Source organism: Balaenoptera physalus, assembly GCF_965194825.1.
Source record: "Balaenoptera physalus genome assembly, chromosome: 9".
NCBI classification, from domain to species: Eukaryota; Metazoa; Chordata; class Mammalia; order Artiodactyla; family Balaenopteridae; genus Balaenoptera; species Balaenoptera physalus.
Window position 1 is genome coordinate 27288155 of NC_138888.1, and position 15313 is coordinate 27303467.

Sequence of the window (15313 nt, forward strand, 5' to 3'; positions counted from 1 at the left end):
TTTCCAGCAACCTATCGGAAGCTCTGCATAATGCTGCAGGATGGCAGAATGTTGTGCCTTTATTGCCACAGAAGCCATCAGGAAGTGGCGTCATTCTAGGAAACTGTAAGGGAGCCCTTTAACTTCAAGAATGGGGATGGCAAAGAACCTGCTGGGACCCTTTGTTCCCTAGGAGTTGTTTGATTTCATGTCAACCTATGCTGGCTTTGTCATTTTCAAACGATGTGAGGTTTTTTAAAATATTACATTAACATGTGGATTTCTAAAACTCCTGCTAGAAGTAAATTGCAGCTTACTTTGGGGGAGATGCATAGAGAATTTAAAAGATGACTGAAGTCCAGTAGTTTTGAAGAATTAATCATCTCCTCTAACATAGAAATGTGGGAAAGCATTTTGGCGCTCCTGGGCCCCATTGAAAAGTAACTAACTCATATGGATGTAGAACTGTAATTTACCAGTGACTGACCATTCAATCCAGCAGTAATAATTTTTGTTTTCAACTACAGCACTTGATTAGTACAATCAGCCTCTTTACCATTTCAGTAACGTTTCTGTAAAGCTCACTATGCTTTTAGAAAGAAAAATCTAGGTATGCTTTCTCACTGGTTAAACAGATTTCTCTTTGCAAGAGGATATTCTTAAATGCACTCAGGAGCTATGCTATTTTCCAGTTTTATGGTCACAAAAGCTTAGGAAGCATAAATGTGAACAGAAGCCTGAAGGTGTATGTTTGGATGCGTGTGCCTACATGTATTTAGTCTTTTATTTAACATCGTGACAGCAAGGCCCAAGTCATGAGCTGACTTCCCTGCTAGATCAGCAAGTTTAACTTGGTTTCATGTGCATGGGTTGGTGCCAGGCAGCCAGGGTAGAAGGACAGACAGACATAAATTCATTGTGTACTAAGGGAGTGGGGCTGTGGGTGGGGTGGGAACAGCAGCTGCCCAAGGGCCTGTTGGCCTGTTTAGTTCATAGCAGGGATGAGTGGTACCACTTTCCACCTATGATTGCGAGTACATTTTGTGACTGTTCTGCAAACATTTTTTTCTCTGTACAGAGCCAGGCTAGTTGTAAAAATCTACTCTCTTGCACCAGGCAGTGTCTCATTTCTCTCATTTATACAAGGTCTCCGTTACTTATCACTTGCTATTTTAACAATTTAAACAACACAATTGCAAAACCTGATTGACTCTGGGAAGTCTACCTGGCCCAATTCCCATGGGAACTGAATTAAGATCCTGTATGTGCAGGCAGCATGCAAAGGCAATTGTGCCACACTGAAAACACTTATTAGTGCTGAGGAACAGTAAAGAAATTCACAGTGGTATTCGTTTTACTTCTGGAGATATTTAAATTTAAGGTCTCACTATCCCCCTTTCCACATTTGCTTTTATTTTGGGTCAGAGTGTAAAAAGGAGAAGACTGTAGCCCCAAGCTCTGCCCCTACAGAGATCAAGCCACAGCAGTCCTGGAATTATATAACTTAACCCCCGTATCTGTTAAAGGCTGAGTTTGAGCATTTAAGAAACTAATCTCAAATGTTTTCATATGTCTTAAATGAGGTAAGAAATGTGTACTTCATGGGTAGGAAAAAAATCCTTTTTTATGATTATTTGATCTTGAGCTGTTTGCTTCCCTGTGACTAGTCCCAGCTGTGACTGAGATGCAGTTAGTTGGTGCTGGAGTCAGGATTGACAGGGCAGCAGGATGAAAGCATCTTGGCGTTAGAGCAGATGGGCCTGGGTTTAATCCTGACTCGGTGATTTAACTAGCTGTGTTAACTTGAACCTCTCTAAGCCTCAGTTTCCTGATCTGTCAGGTGGTAACTCCTCTCTCTTGGGGCTATTGTAACTAACAAAGATAACATATCTAACACACCTAGCACAGCGTCAGACATAAAGTTGAACATGTTCCCAGATAATGGGCTATTATATTCCTATTCTTGAGGCCCCCTTGCCTTATGGGTTACATGATGGTGTCAACCTCTGACCTCCTTTGGTAGCCTTTCGTTTCCCCCAATAAATGATTTTAAGTATAACTCGTATTCTTTTAAAAACAAGCAAAACAAAACAACCATTTTGGTGGTTTTCACATTTTGAGACAAATCAAAATTCTCCAGGAGACCCTCAGGCTAGAGCATGAAAAATTCGGTCTGTGTCACTGAGGGGTCTTCCACCGAAGTTGACAGAAGCGGAAAACCATTGATTGCCTGCATTGGGCGGTAGAGCTGGGCTGTCCTGTGATCTCTCTTCCCCGGGACCTTCGTTCTGCTGGGTGCCTTGAGTGCAGCCACAGACCTCAAGGAGCACTCCTTCCCGAAGTTTGTAATCTTGTCTGGACAACTTAAACGCTAAGTAGTATGCACTTTGCTGTTGCATTTCTCCATAAAACGACTGAGGCCATCCTTGAAAGTAATGGAATAGACATCTTCTGCAGAGGTCATTTGAATTTGAGCGCCCACTTTGCTTTTCAAAAACCACTCTTAGGAAGGATTTTTGTTGTCATTCTAGGACAATGAATAAATATAGTCATTTTCATTTTTTTATTTGGAAGGTGGAGAAAAAGATCCCTTTTTCTTCATTTCTTTCAGTAATACTTTTATTAAACTCAATGGAGATGATCAGAAGCTGTTAGCTTTATTTGGATGAGGAATATTTCTGAATGAAATTTGTTATTTGCCCAAGACACTGATTTTCATTTTCTCTACCAAAAGGTAGTTTCAGCTATACTTTGTGTGTATGTTGCTTTTGTAAGTACTAGCCTGATTCTCTAGAAATAGAAGAAAGAAACTGAAGTAGATTTGAAAATATTTCACAAATATGTTTATGTGTGATCATTGGCCTGTGTTTATTGATCATCTGATTAAAGAAAAATAAATAGGAAGTAAACAATTATTTAATTCAGAAAAAAGTTTACCAGTTACAGAAGGTTATGGAAATACATTAACCAGTTTGTATCCACTGTTTATTTCAAGGCATGGATCCTCCCTTTCCTTTCCTTTCCACGTCTTGCCATCTCTGTAGAAGTTGAAGAGGGATCTAAGATTCTAAACCTTGTAGGCCAAGTATTTGTCAGAAGGAGAAGCACTGGAGTAGGAAGAAGGGAATCTAAATTTTCATCGTAGACTTGCTGCCAGCTAACATTTGACTTGGGCAAGAAACTTCACTTCGTGGGCCTCAGCTTCCTTGTGTGTAAAATGATGCTGATTCAGATGCCTTCTCAGACCATTCAGCTCGTTTTCCAGTCTTTTATTCCAAATGCCTACATCACAGGTTAACATGATTTTAAATAAACTCCGTTTCTGAAATTTCCTATGTTTCTCTAAGCCACAAATCTAAACATGTTAACTTAATTAAATCTCCCAGCCTTTGGAGGGGAAGATTTCTGAAGATTTATCTATTTTTTTTCAGCAGGGATTTGCTAGCCGTTTAGTACATTTCCAGTCCTAGACTGGGCAATCTAAGTAGATAAAAAGCAGAAGTGTTCTTTGATGGAGTTAACAGTTGAACTGGAAACACCTTAAATAATTATGAAGCAAAAATGAACTAGTTACAACAATGTATTAGAAGATATAATTAAAGCAGCTGCTATTTATTAAGCACTTCTTACTGCTAGCACCACCATCATTCAATCCTTGCCCCTAATCCTATGAGAGAAATGTCATCACCCCAATTTTACAGAGAAAACTGAGGTACCAAGAGGGTAGTGACTTGTCTGAAGTTACTCTTCCATGCAAAGGATTTAGAGAGGATATTTTCCTCGCTTCAGAGTCCCTGCGTTCCCCTCTTGGATAAGTTTAAGGATTGAGAAAAAAATAAGAGTGGGCTGGGAGCGGGAGGATTGCTTTGGACTTTCTAAGCCGACTTGAATTGGATTAAAAGGCAGAAACAAAAAGGACAAAGATTATTTTCTTAATTTGGAGGTTGACTTTTTAATGTCATTTATTGTATATTTAGGTTTTTTTGCACACAGTATAAATTTTAGGCAGCCTAGAAACGGAGAGTCTTATAAAGTGAGAAAGCTTATTTCAGGAGAAAACAATAATCACATGATTGTGTGCTTTGGAGAAATCAGTCCAGAAAAGAACTAAAATTGGGTCAAGTGTTGAGAATTGCTCAGCATTGCTGCTAGGGACTCGCCCAGAGCAGTGGGATCTGGGGGGAGTTTGCTGGATATAATCAAGGCAGCTTTTTTCCCATTGGAGGATCGTAGTGTCTCATTTGTGTCCTTTCGGCTAGACTCGCAGAAGGGGTATTCCAAATTGTGGTCTCTGTGAGAACAGGCACAGTTCTCTTCCCTGGAGGGTCTCGGGTACAGGGCCACACTGGTCCTCAGGACAGTTGCCACCAAGCCTGCGTTTATACAGACCCTGGGGTTGTAAGAATGTCAGGGAAACTGGGATGTGTTACTGAGTGTGAAGCGAGCCGTGGGGTACCAGCCATGCCTTCATTCATCCAGGGGCTCGCAGTCATTATCACGATGGAAAACCTGGCCCCCCAAAGAAGAAAAAGCCGTCTTGCCTTGAGCCCCTTTCTCCCAGCTGGGGAGGCCCCTGCTGCCTCTGCAAGCACGCCTGCATTTTTCCTCCCCTCCTGCTGCCTCTGCCGCCGATTGGAAGAGGGAGCTGCCCAGCGGCTGGGCTGCTCGCCTCACGCTGGAACCCTCTGCTGGCAAGTTCCCAGGACCAGCATCCCGGCAGGCTGGCGGCTCCACCGGAGAGATGGAGCCGCTCCCAGCCCTCCTTGATTAGGCTATGTCAGGGTTGTCAGGGCAACTGTTAACGGCAGCATCTCCTATTTTTCCCTCTGTGCTGTGTGTGCTGAATATTTTACTGTGCGGTAGCAGGAAAAGAAGATTGGGAAAAGGTGCCGCAGCAGGAAGGAGAAGCTGGGATCTGATCGAGCAGGTTAGGCAGTGGGGGGAAGCATCCGACCTGCGTGCCTTTCTGGAAGGAGAGAGAGTGTGTGTGTGTGTGTGTGAGAGTGTGAGAGTGTGTGAGAGTGAGTGTGTGTGAGCGAGCTTGAGCCAGCACATGTGCCTGTGAAGAGTAAGTGGGAGGGGGCTTGCAGAGGAGGCGGGGTGCTGCTAGGTGAGGGGGAACTGCGGGGTCTCAGTTGCCAAGAGGCTGGTAGTATCTGTCAGCTGTTTGCACACTGTTTACCCATAGGGGATCTATTACAAGTGCTCAAATGAACTGGCAGCTTAGAAACTAGCAGCTTCCTGGGAGCTGCAATTATATAAGCATATATTTTTGATATACTAATAATTAAAAAACAAGTAGCAGCGGTATGCCTGGATCAGCTACAGCTTTGCGACAAGAGAGACTGAAGAAGACCAATGCAAGGCCAGTCCCCCTTGGTTTATTCACCATTAATGAGGAAGATGAACAGCAAAAGAATGGAAATTCCAGAAGACCAAAAGGTATGCATTAGCCCTACCCTTTGGTCAGAGCCGGAGACAGCCCCCGTTTCCCACGCTCTGTGTAACACATTTTATCAACTATGCTCGGGGTACGCACTGTGTGGAGTGCTGGTGACCTCCTAGCACAGTTTGCTGGTGGTATTTGTACACTCTGTAGGGCTGTGTATGCATGAAATGGGGAACAGATTTTGCAGATTTGGTAGGTTTCAGGTCAGCTGTCTTTCTGACCCAGGCTGCTTTCTTGGCCTAGAGAGCTTTAATATTCACAGGCTCACTTAAACAGTTACCAACGACTGTCCTCATCAGGAGGAGGGAATATGAGTTATCAAGGTTTAAATGAACCTCTCCCCACCTTCCATAGGTGCATCAGGTGATTTCTGTTTAATGAGGCGAGTTCCTCAAGAGGGATGAGTTGGATAGAGTGACCTAAGAGTGCAGGCTTTCCATGGGCAGAGGGTCAAGATATTACTTCCTTTTCTATTTTGAAGTGCTGAGAGAGGAGGAAAACAAACACTGAGCACGACTGTGGGGGGAAAAGCTGGGGAGCAGGGAGGGGACCGTGAGGTTGTATAACTTCTGATGGCAACTCTGCTACATCTGTATAGAGGTGGAGATGGGCTGGCTACAGGAAGGAGAGGACCAGTTCTTGTGCTGTCCTTTCGTAAGGGGGAAATCCAGCAGCAGCTCGCCGGCTTCTCTGGTCCCCGTGCACTGCATCATCTTTAGCGCTGTCTCATGGCCACCCTGCCAGGGCTGCAATGATCAGTCAGGCAGCAGCATCATGCATTTCTGAAGAAGGGCTTTAAGGCTTACATTTTAAGTTTTCCAGTATCCTAATTCTTGCAACCCCCTTCCCAAATATATATGAGCTGTTCTTAAGCTGATAGGTTATCAGTTTTGTTGTTGCGGACGTGCTGATTCATTTTAACTCGCATTCAAGATTGTTGTATCACTGAGAGATCACATTTTCCTCAGTGTGGCACAGAGCGGTAGCATGGCAAAGTAGCAAGCAAATATTTGAGCAATGATAGAATGAGTGTTTAAATAGAATGCAGTGTCTGAAGACGACTGGCTCGCTCTCTCTCTGCTGGTTCTGTAATGTATCTGTTTGCTTTTATTAAATATAATTGAAACTCTCTAGTTTAAATCCAAAAGTATATTTTTACTTCATTTTTAAAAGACTGGATACAGGGAAGTTCTAATAAGTAGAGTCTTATTACTGTAGTTGATTTTATTTTACTGTCAGACACTGCTTCTATCTGAGGACCAGCCCACCTCAGGCATCTGTTGATGCTGTAACTGGAAGGTGACTTAGGTGATTCTTTTATTGGCCCATGAATTAGATGTTGAACCAGGGTGTTCTCTTGATGAAAACTCAATACTTTAAATTGTTAGTAGCAAATCATTTGGCCTCCTAGGACTTGGTAACTTTTAATATTAATGTGGATTTGTTGAATCCTGGCCACTGTGTAGTTTTGGAAATATGGTTCTTGATTTGAGGCACTTTTTCCTTGGGTGTCCTGGAACAGTAATTTATGATAGCCATCCATTTTGTCCTTAGTAATTCTCTTGAATTCCTCTTTCTAGCTCCTGTTCTTTTCAGTTGCCTCTAGCATTTTGTTTTTTTTAAGGAAAGAGGGCTGGTGGGAGTCAGTGCTTCTAAAAAAATCTGTTTGTTTTTGGCAGTTTATGCAACTCCTTGGATAAAAGACTTAAATCAAGGAGTTTTCTGATCCCCTACCATTTTGCTTTTTCTACCTTTCCCCACACCAAGGGCAGGGGGGCGGAGGCGGAAGAGTAGGGGAAAAAAGTCCTTTGCTGATAAGGATGTCCAGACTTTCTGTATATCCCCAAATGTCTCTAATTTATGGACACATTCAATAAAATAAGCCGATAAAGCACCTTGGGTATCTCTAATATTCTTGATGGTTAAGACTGTTGGCTTTGATTCTGAATTTCTCATCAGGTCTGTCGGAGCAGTAGGAATGCTCACTTTCAAGTCTAGCTTTGTACATCAGGAGGACAGGGATGGAAGTATCCTGCGTCTGCACTGTCCAGTATGATAACTACCGGCCACATGTGGCTAGGAGCACTTGCAATATGGCTATTATACCGGCAAACTGATTTTTTTAATTTTAATTACTTTTAGTTAAATTTAAATATAGCCACGTGTGGCTTGTGGCTACTTTATTAGACCACACAGTTCTAGTGCATAGAGCTGTGACTTTCTGAATTTGTGTCCTCTTTGCTTTGTCCATCCTTGACTGCTTCCTGGTGCCAGATATGGTCGGTCCTGAAATGAATGTGGTTATTAAGAAGGGCATCATCTAGCAGACAGCCTGTTCTCTGCAAGGTAGCACATTAACCTGGATCTACAGACAATTTCATTTTTCCTTTTCCACTTAGATGTTATTGCCTGCTCTGTTTGTTATTCTTACCAGTCACTAGTTGCCTATACCATCTTTCGCAACTTTTAATGAACTCCTATTTTCTAAATTATTTCCAGAGCATCATAGCTGGATGACATACAGGTTATCTTTTACGTCTAACTATTAAGATAAGCAATCAAACATTTTGGGTTTTTTTCCTGCTTACTCCATGGTCTAACCAGCTAACCGTGTCTCAACCTGGTTTTCATGCTTAGTATCTTTGTTCTATCATTACCAGGAATAGAGAAGCTTGCTATCTAAATTGAATAAGCTACATGCTTCCATCCGGGATTACCCTGGGTTAATGACAGTAGCATCTTTCCAGGTACTCTGCTGTTGGGAAACCATCATAATGAACTCAGTGGGAAGGAAAATGTTGCTTACCATCCGGCCTCCCAACGGTGGCTTCAAAATTACCTGATGGGGTCAGATGGTAGTTTGGTTAGCTGGTAGACTAGATCAACTATTAAAGGAGAGATTTCTCTCCCATGTGATCAATAGCAATATGAATGTTTCACATGCCTGGTTATTATTGACGTATAACACTTAGTAATTGGGAGTGAGCTGGACTTATGCTATTGCTCTTGTACCTCAGAACCCAAGCCTCAGTGTAATGCTGACTGTATAACTTGCTTAGGAGAGATTGTTTAGGTACTGCAGTGACTAAATGCCATTGACTAGGTTTCAGCAAACCTGCCTTATGATGGGTTTTGCTGAGTACAGTGTGATTATTAAGTAATGTGACATTTTCTCCCTAAACCAATATTTGTTAAGTGCTCACTCTGTGCCGATTACTCTGCTGGGCATTGTGGAAGTGATGCAAAGATAATTGACATGGTTTCTGCTCTCAGAAGTGTTTAACTGTCTAGTAGGAGAAGACAGGTATGTACAAATAAGGCAAGAATATAAACTGAAATCAGAGGAAGGGTTGACAGTGTAATGCAATTATCTCTGCATACATCCATGCCCTTTTCTAGACTGTAAGCTGCTTAAGGGCCAGGACTACTCCTCTTCATAAGTACTTTGTAGAGTGCAGGGAAAGCTATTAAATGGAGGTAAATTTAACGTTCAGAAATAATTTTCTCTGGTTCTTAAAGGTCTTACTAACATAGGAATTTTAACAAGTGTCGATGGTATTAGAATTGTCCTTCCAAGGTAACTGCTTTGAAAGAGACAGTGCTATGTTTGGATGCGTCTGACGTGTTAATTGTATTATTCTCTACCACACTGCATTTATCTAATCCTGTATTGGGGATTCTGCTGCTCTGTTGTTTTCCATCGTAGTATTCATCATTTTCTTTGAAAAAAATGAAAGTATATGTTTACAAGGTGGAATCAGTTGACTACTTTGTCAATATCTGGGTTAATGCCTTCTGCCCCTTTTGTTAGCTAATTGCAGGTTAGAATGTAAAGAAGTAAAAATTTCTCCTTGAAATCAGGACACAGTAGTTCTGACAAACTATGCTCTCCTTCTCCCCTCCCCCCCCATTTGGTTAAAATGTGTGTTGATGGAGCCTGCAGTGACTCCTCTTCTTTTGACTTATCCACTGTAAAGGTAGAATTTCTGCCAGTTAAGGTTTCCAAATGAAATACAATCTACCATTTACCGTTTATATTCCTGTTGGATAGGTGGTGATCTAGCAACTGTAATGTCCTCTTTGTTAAGTCCCGAGTCTTTTTCTTTTCAAGGAGGAGTGTTATGTTAAGAAGTGTGAATGCCACTCAAGAGTCATTCTCACACGTTGCCTCCTCGTTTCTTTTCCTCTTTTGTTCCCTAGGACTTGGATCGTTGTCCCGTTCCCAGTGTCCTTATTTGTGCCATTTCAAGACTAGGCAAAAGGTTTCAACCGTAGAATTTCACAGCAAGTGAGGCAAAAGTATAGGTTAGAAGAACAGTAATATCAAAGATCTCTATTATGAGGAGAAAATCTTAGATTGATGGGCATAACTTGCATTTGTTAAAAGACCCTACATATAATGTTTTATTCGAAGCATTTATATTTTTTAAAAAAGAACAGAGGATGTCAGGAACAAGGATCACAGCATCTAATGTATGGCTTGCACTCATTGGATTCTCATAAATATCTGTGAGTAAGTAGCTGTCTTTCAGGTATTCTGTGTTCCAGAAGTAGAAATTAGCATATGGATCACCGCGTACTAGTGGAACACAACTTAACCTGTACCTAACCACATTTTTTTGTACAGTGAGGTACTATATAGAATGGAATTTGTTTTGCTATATAAAACTAATAGGCTTAAAAATTGGGTGCCTGTTTCGAGAGCTGTTATCAGTGGGGCTAAAATTTAGCTGACTGCTCCAACCATAGGAAGCAAAAACACATATTTGGTGAGGATGTCCCAGCTGATAAATCTTAGACCTTATTTATTGGAAGGTTGACTTGAGTATCCATTTCCACTAACATCAGCATGTTTCAAGGAGCAACTTTAATTTGTTGCTACCAAAAATTTTCCAGGTGACTTGCAGGCACCTTGACCCTATTTTTAGCAGAAACTAATACCTTCACAGCAGCAAAGGTAATTTTGAGAGAGTCTATCTTAATTCTCAGATTTTATAGGCTTTTAGAAAGAGCCCCGTTTATGTTAGACCCTCTGTGTGTTAGGTTTATGTTCTAGATTTGCCAGCTTCAAGGGGCAAGTCATACCCCCTTATACTTCAGATCCAGATACAAAGGCCCAAAGTGTATCACAAGTGGACGTAAGACCTTGTGTTTGAAATAATTCCCAGAGCACCACTGAATATTTTTGCTGACTATAACGTGCAAGTCCTATTTTTAAGGCTATATGCCCAGCATTGATTTGTTAGAGAGAGAATTCTAACAGATTTTGCCCAGTTTCCAAAGAATTTACCATCCTAGGTCCAATGTGGGATGTGAAATGAGAATGGAGCTTAGGAGTATAGACCAAGGAAAATTATTTTCACAGTTTTGATCAAGTGTGAAAATAGGTAAGTTACTTTTATTTAACCTCGTTATTTCCGAGCCTCAGTTACTCAGCTGTAAAGTGAAATTATTAAAATGATAGTCACACTTATATATACTACCAAATGTAAAATAGATAGCTAGTGGGAAGCAACCGCATAGCACAGGGAGATCAGCTCGGTGTTTTGTGACCACCTAGAGGGGTGGGATAGGGAGGGCGGGAGGGAGACGCAAGAGGGAGGGGATATGGGGATATATGTATATGTATAGCTGATTCACTTTATTATAAAGCAGAAACTAACACACCATTGTAAAGCAATTATACTCTAATAAAGGTGTTAAAGAAAATGATAGTCACAGATGGTGGTGAGTATTAGAGATAACGTAAGTACAATACTTAGCACACTCTCTGGGAAATAAATGGGGCTCATTAAATGAGAGTTACAGAAATGGTAATCTGTAGTCATATGTCCCACATTTTCTGGTAACTTCTACCAACATGTTCTCTTGGGGGAATGGCCTAGCGAAAAGACCATCATGCTTGTCTCTTCTGGCACCCTCATCAGTCTCTATCAGAAAGAGATTTCCTCTAGTCTAATCTCCTACCTTTTAACTTGCTTGTGAAAAGTTTCCAGGAGGCCTGCCTCTTTGAGGCCTTTTTAGTCCCTGTCCCACAATAGGCATATGTGACTGGATCAATGTCCTGTGTTTATTCACGTGGATCAGATATTCCACATGTCAGGTCGATTACTCATCGCGATACCCTGTAATTTTGTCGTGTTAAGTGAAGGAAGTAAATTGCCATTATGTCAGATCACTTATTATTTCACATACGATTAAGGGAGTGTACCTCTTCTTCGTCAGGATCGATTGAAAGCTCCTGGTCTGCCTCGTTCAAGGCAACAATAGCAATGATCCTCTGCCGTCGTGGAAACCAATCAAAAGGAAAATTTTTCCTTATAATTGGCAGTTTTATTTATTTTTCCTTCCTGTGTGTGTGTGTGTGTGTGTGTGTGTGTGAATTGCTTGATGGAAATGTCCTAGACTTGTGGGCAGGTTTCTACCAGTGACTTAGGTTATAGACACTCACATGTGGGGCCGTCAGCTTTATGTGGGTCGTTTTTCTTTTCCTATATGCATATTTTCAGTACCAAGACTTGTTCTAGGTTGCTTTTATTTTAATACTTTTATTTCTCTGTTGTAGTCTTGTTTCGTTCACTAGTCAGTCGGCAGTAAGTGTGGCGAACATTTGGTGAAAGCACTAGTTGGATGTTACGGCTGCTGTTACTAAACGCACTTGCTGGTGGATCTTTGTGCCCTGAGGCAGAGCCCTCTTCTCTACCTGTTGTGGCTTCGGCTTCTCCTCCCTCCTCCACTTCGTGATACCTGGTCCTGCTTGTCCTTCAGTTTATTTTTTTATTTATTTTTTTAATATTTATTTGGTTGTGCCGGGGCTTAGTTGTGGCAGGTGTGCTCCTTAGTTGCGGCTTGCGGGCTCTTTAGTTGTGGCATGAGAACTGTTAGTTGCGGCATGCATGTGGGATCTAGTTCCCTGACCAGGGATCGAACCTGGGCCCCCTGCATTGGGAGTGCGGAGTCTTAACCACTGTGCCACCAGGGAAGTTCCTGTCCTTCAGTTTAAATGTCATTTCCTTAAGAGATCAGGCGAGGTCCTGTGTTCTAGGCTCTCGCAGGATCTGGGACTTGTCCTTTCTCGCTCCAACCAAATTGTAGATTGTTTGCCGAGTAGTTGTTTAATGTCTGTCTCCGCAGCTAGACTAAGCTCTGAGCAGGCAGTGAGTGTAACAGTTTCATTTATACTGTATCCCTAGCACCTATACAAGGCCTAGTACGTAGTTGAAGATCCCTAAATATTTGTCACATGACTGATTAGAGATTGACACACTGGCACCACCAGCCAGAGAAAATGAGGGAGCACAGCTGGGAGAGACTGTCTGTTCAGGCCTCGGAACATTCCGAGGTCCAGGACTTGGCTTTGAATCTGGCAAACAGAGATAACAGATCAATTATCACCCTGCCTGGTGATAAGACAGTGACTTTGTATTAAAGACATTTGTCCACTAGCCTTCATGCAGAGTGACCTGTTACTTTTCTGCTAGGACAACCAAGAGTTGTGACTGAGAGAGTCTGCAGCTATTGCAGTGACTAACTTGGACCAAATTCCAGTGTAAAACCATTCCAGAAGCACCTTCTACCATCATCTTTCCTTGACCTGCCAAAAGCTCATCATAAAATAATTCATTTTAGTTTGCAGTATATACTCATTATTGCCATGTTTGAAGAGTTAAAAGCATTTACCTTACTTTGGAACAATTGAAATTCACTATCATGACTATAAGCATAAGTTGCAAGCCGGGGGGAAATGACATAAGAAACAAATCGTCATTGACTTAAACCCTCCCTGAGCTTTTTGACAAGTAGTGTCTACCGCTCGTTCCTGCTCCTTTGTGGAGCAGGAAACATCTGGGAGACCAGAGCCTCTGTTAACGTAGCAGTCCGGTGTGTTCCTAGTCATGTGCCTGCTGGTCCCCGACCCATTTTGGTGCATCTCATTAAGCCGTCCTCAGAAATGTCCTTTTATGCCTCTCTTTTATTATTATAAAAATAAATCATGTCTGCATCATCCTTTCCCCCCGCCCCCGCAAGATCCAGAAAAACAGATTCTTTGTGGGTAGATGGTTCCTGGTGCAGACCTTTCGGTCAGCAACATATAAAGATGCAAAGTAGCAACCGAGACGTTTGGATTCAAAACCTCAGCGCTCTGGGTTTTTACCCTTGCTTTACTGACTTGCTTCAGTCTCACTTTTTTTTTTTTTTTTTTTTTAACAATTTTGTTACTGCTGATTCTTCTGTGACACTACAGTAAACCTTTCTCCTAATTCTTGCTTGGTGGTGTGCATTACCCTGTAGCTTCCCTTGACCCATCTAGTAGTCTAGAATACAGTTATATTAACCCCAGCATGAATTATGAATGCAATTCCAAACTGGCCACTTGAGTCAACGCTTCCAATCAGCAATCAGCTTTACAACATTATCTCACAATTCAGGTGACTTCAAAGTCACCTTCACTCCACTGCCACAAGTTGCAGTGACATGGACATCTGCTTTGCTCCATGGCCTTCACTTCACTCCGTTTAGCTAACCAGCCAGCAGTGTAAGTCTATGCTGGGACTTGTTAGCGCTCCACCTACAATATCATGAACTCATAAATTCCCCTGGGCACCCACAAACGTCAGATTCAGCAAACACTGATTTTGTGCCTACCCCGTGCTAGACAGTGTGGTTTTTCCAGATATGTGAGCTCATCCTTCTACCTGACACACAGCCTCACACCTTCCAAACCCGTCATCATCTGCACGACCCCTAGGCTCCCGAACCCTCTGTGTTCTTACAGTTATTAGTACCCTTCCAGCTCACTTGCCCTCTTTTCAAGCCTGGAACTCATGGGTAACCATTTCAACGATGCACTTGCAATGACGCCTGGGCCTTCTTTGCAGGCTGAGTATCCTTGCATGGCCTCTTCTTCTTTAGGGCTACTGACTGCTATGTGAAAGTGCTCAGGTCTGTTCCACCTTCCTGTTCTCTCACCATCAGATGAGCCCTTATTGCTGCTGGACAACCGTTTTAGTCAAATCACATCACAGCTGGTATTCACCCCGTGTCTCATCCACTCTACCTCTCACTCTTAACATCTAACATTTTCTGCCACTTTGCTGTGAATATGTTAGCTTCTAGATCATAATTTACTCTCTTGAATAGAGGGAGAAAATAAGTAGAAAGGCATATAGCTTGTATTATTCTGATTAAAACTTAGTAATAGAAAAAAGAAGAAGAAGGAACTTCTGTTTTCATTTGATATGATTTTTTTTTCCTTTTTGGCCACACTGCACGGCATGTGGTATCTTAGTTCCCTGACCAGTGATCGAACCAGTGCCCCCTGCAGTGGAAGCACAGACTCTTAACCACTGGACTGCCAGAGAAGTCCCCTCATTTGATATGATTTTGAAGAAGGTAGAAGGTAAAGTTTAAAAGGGCTGTTGCCCACCAACATTGGATTTAACTAAATCCCGAGTGTCAAAGGATGACTCAGCCATGTGGCCAGCAGCATGATTTTTTGGTGAGGCATTATATGTAAGAGGAAAACAAATTGAATGTTCCAGGCCCCATCTGAGGATTTCTTGGTCATTTCTTGTGGATCATTACAACTGTAGATGCCTTGTGAGCAAGTTAATACAATCACTGGTCTATGCCTTATTACTTCGAGAGAACAAGGGTAAAGAATGAGGCCATACTATTGCAGGTCATGTGTTAAAAAGCAAAGCTTTTTATCCTGTGATAAACCATAATGGAAAAGAATATGAAAAAGAATGTGTATACATATATATATACACACACACACACACACACATATATATATATAAAACGGAATCACTTTGCTGTATACCAGAAATTAATACAACATCGTAAATCAACTATACTTCAATAAAATAAATTTTTAAAAAA

General features: G+C 41.8%; 1 protein-coding gene across 8 annotated transcripts in view; it reads left to right on the plus strand.

Annotated features, from left to right (window-relative positions):
* The window catches only part of MAP7 (microtubule associated protein 7), a 158967-nt gene that overhangs the window by 18455 nt on the left and 125199 nt on the right, over nt 1-15313 (plus strand). For 2 of the 8 annotated variants that reach the window (XM_082474638.1, XM_082474634.1), the window contains exon 1: nt 5282-5421. The exons of 4 other annotated variants lie outside the window; for them this stretch is intronic. In XM_082474638.1, the coding sequence (XP_082330764.1) occupies nt 5289-5421 (133 nt within the window). In that variant the 5' untranslated portion in view covers nt 5282-5288. Of the gene's footprint in view, nt 1-4749; nt 4907-5226; nt 5422-15313 lie in introns of those variants that run through there. 2 more of the 8 variants (XM_082474637.1, XM_082474633.1) reach the window with 2 other exon arrangements.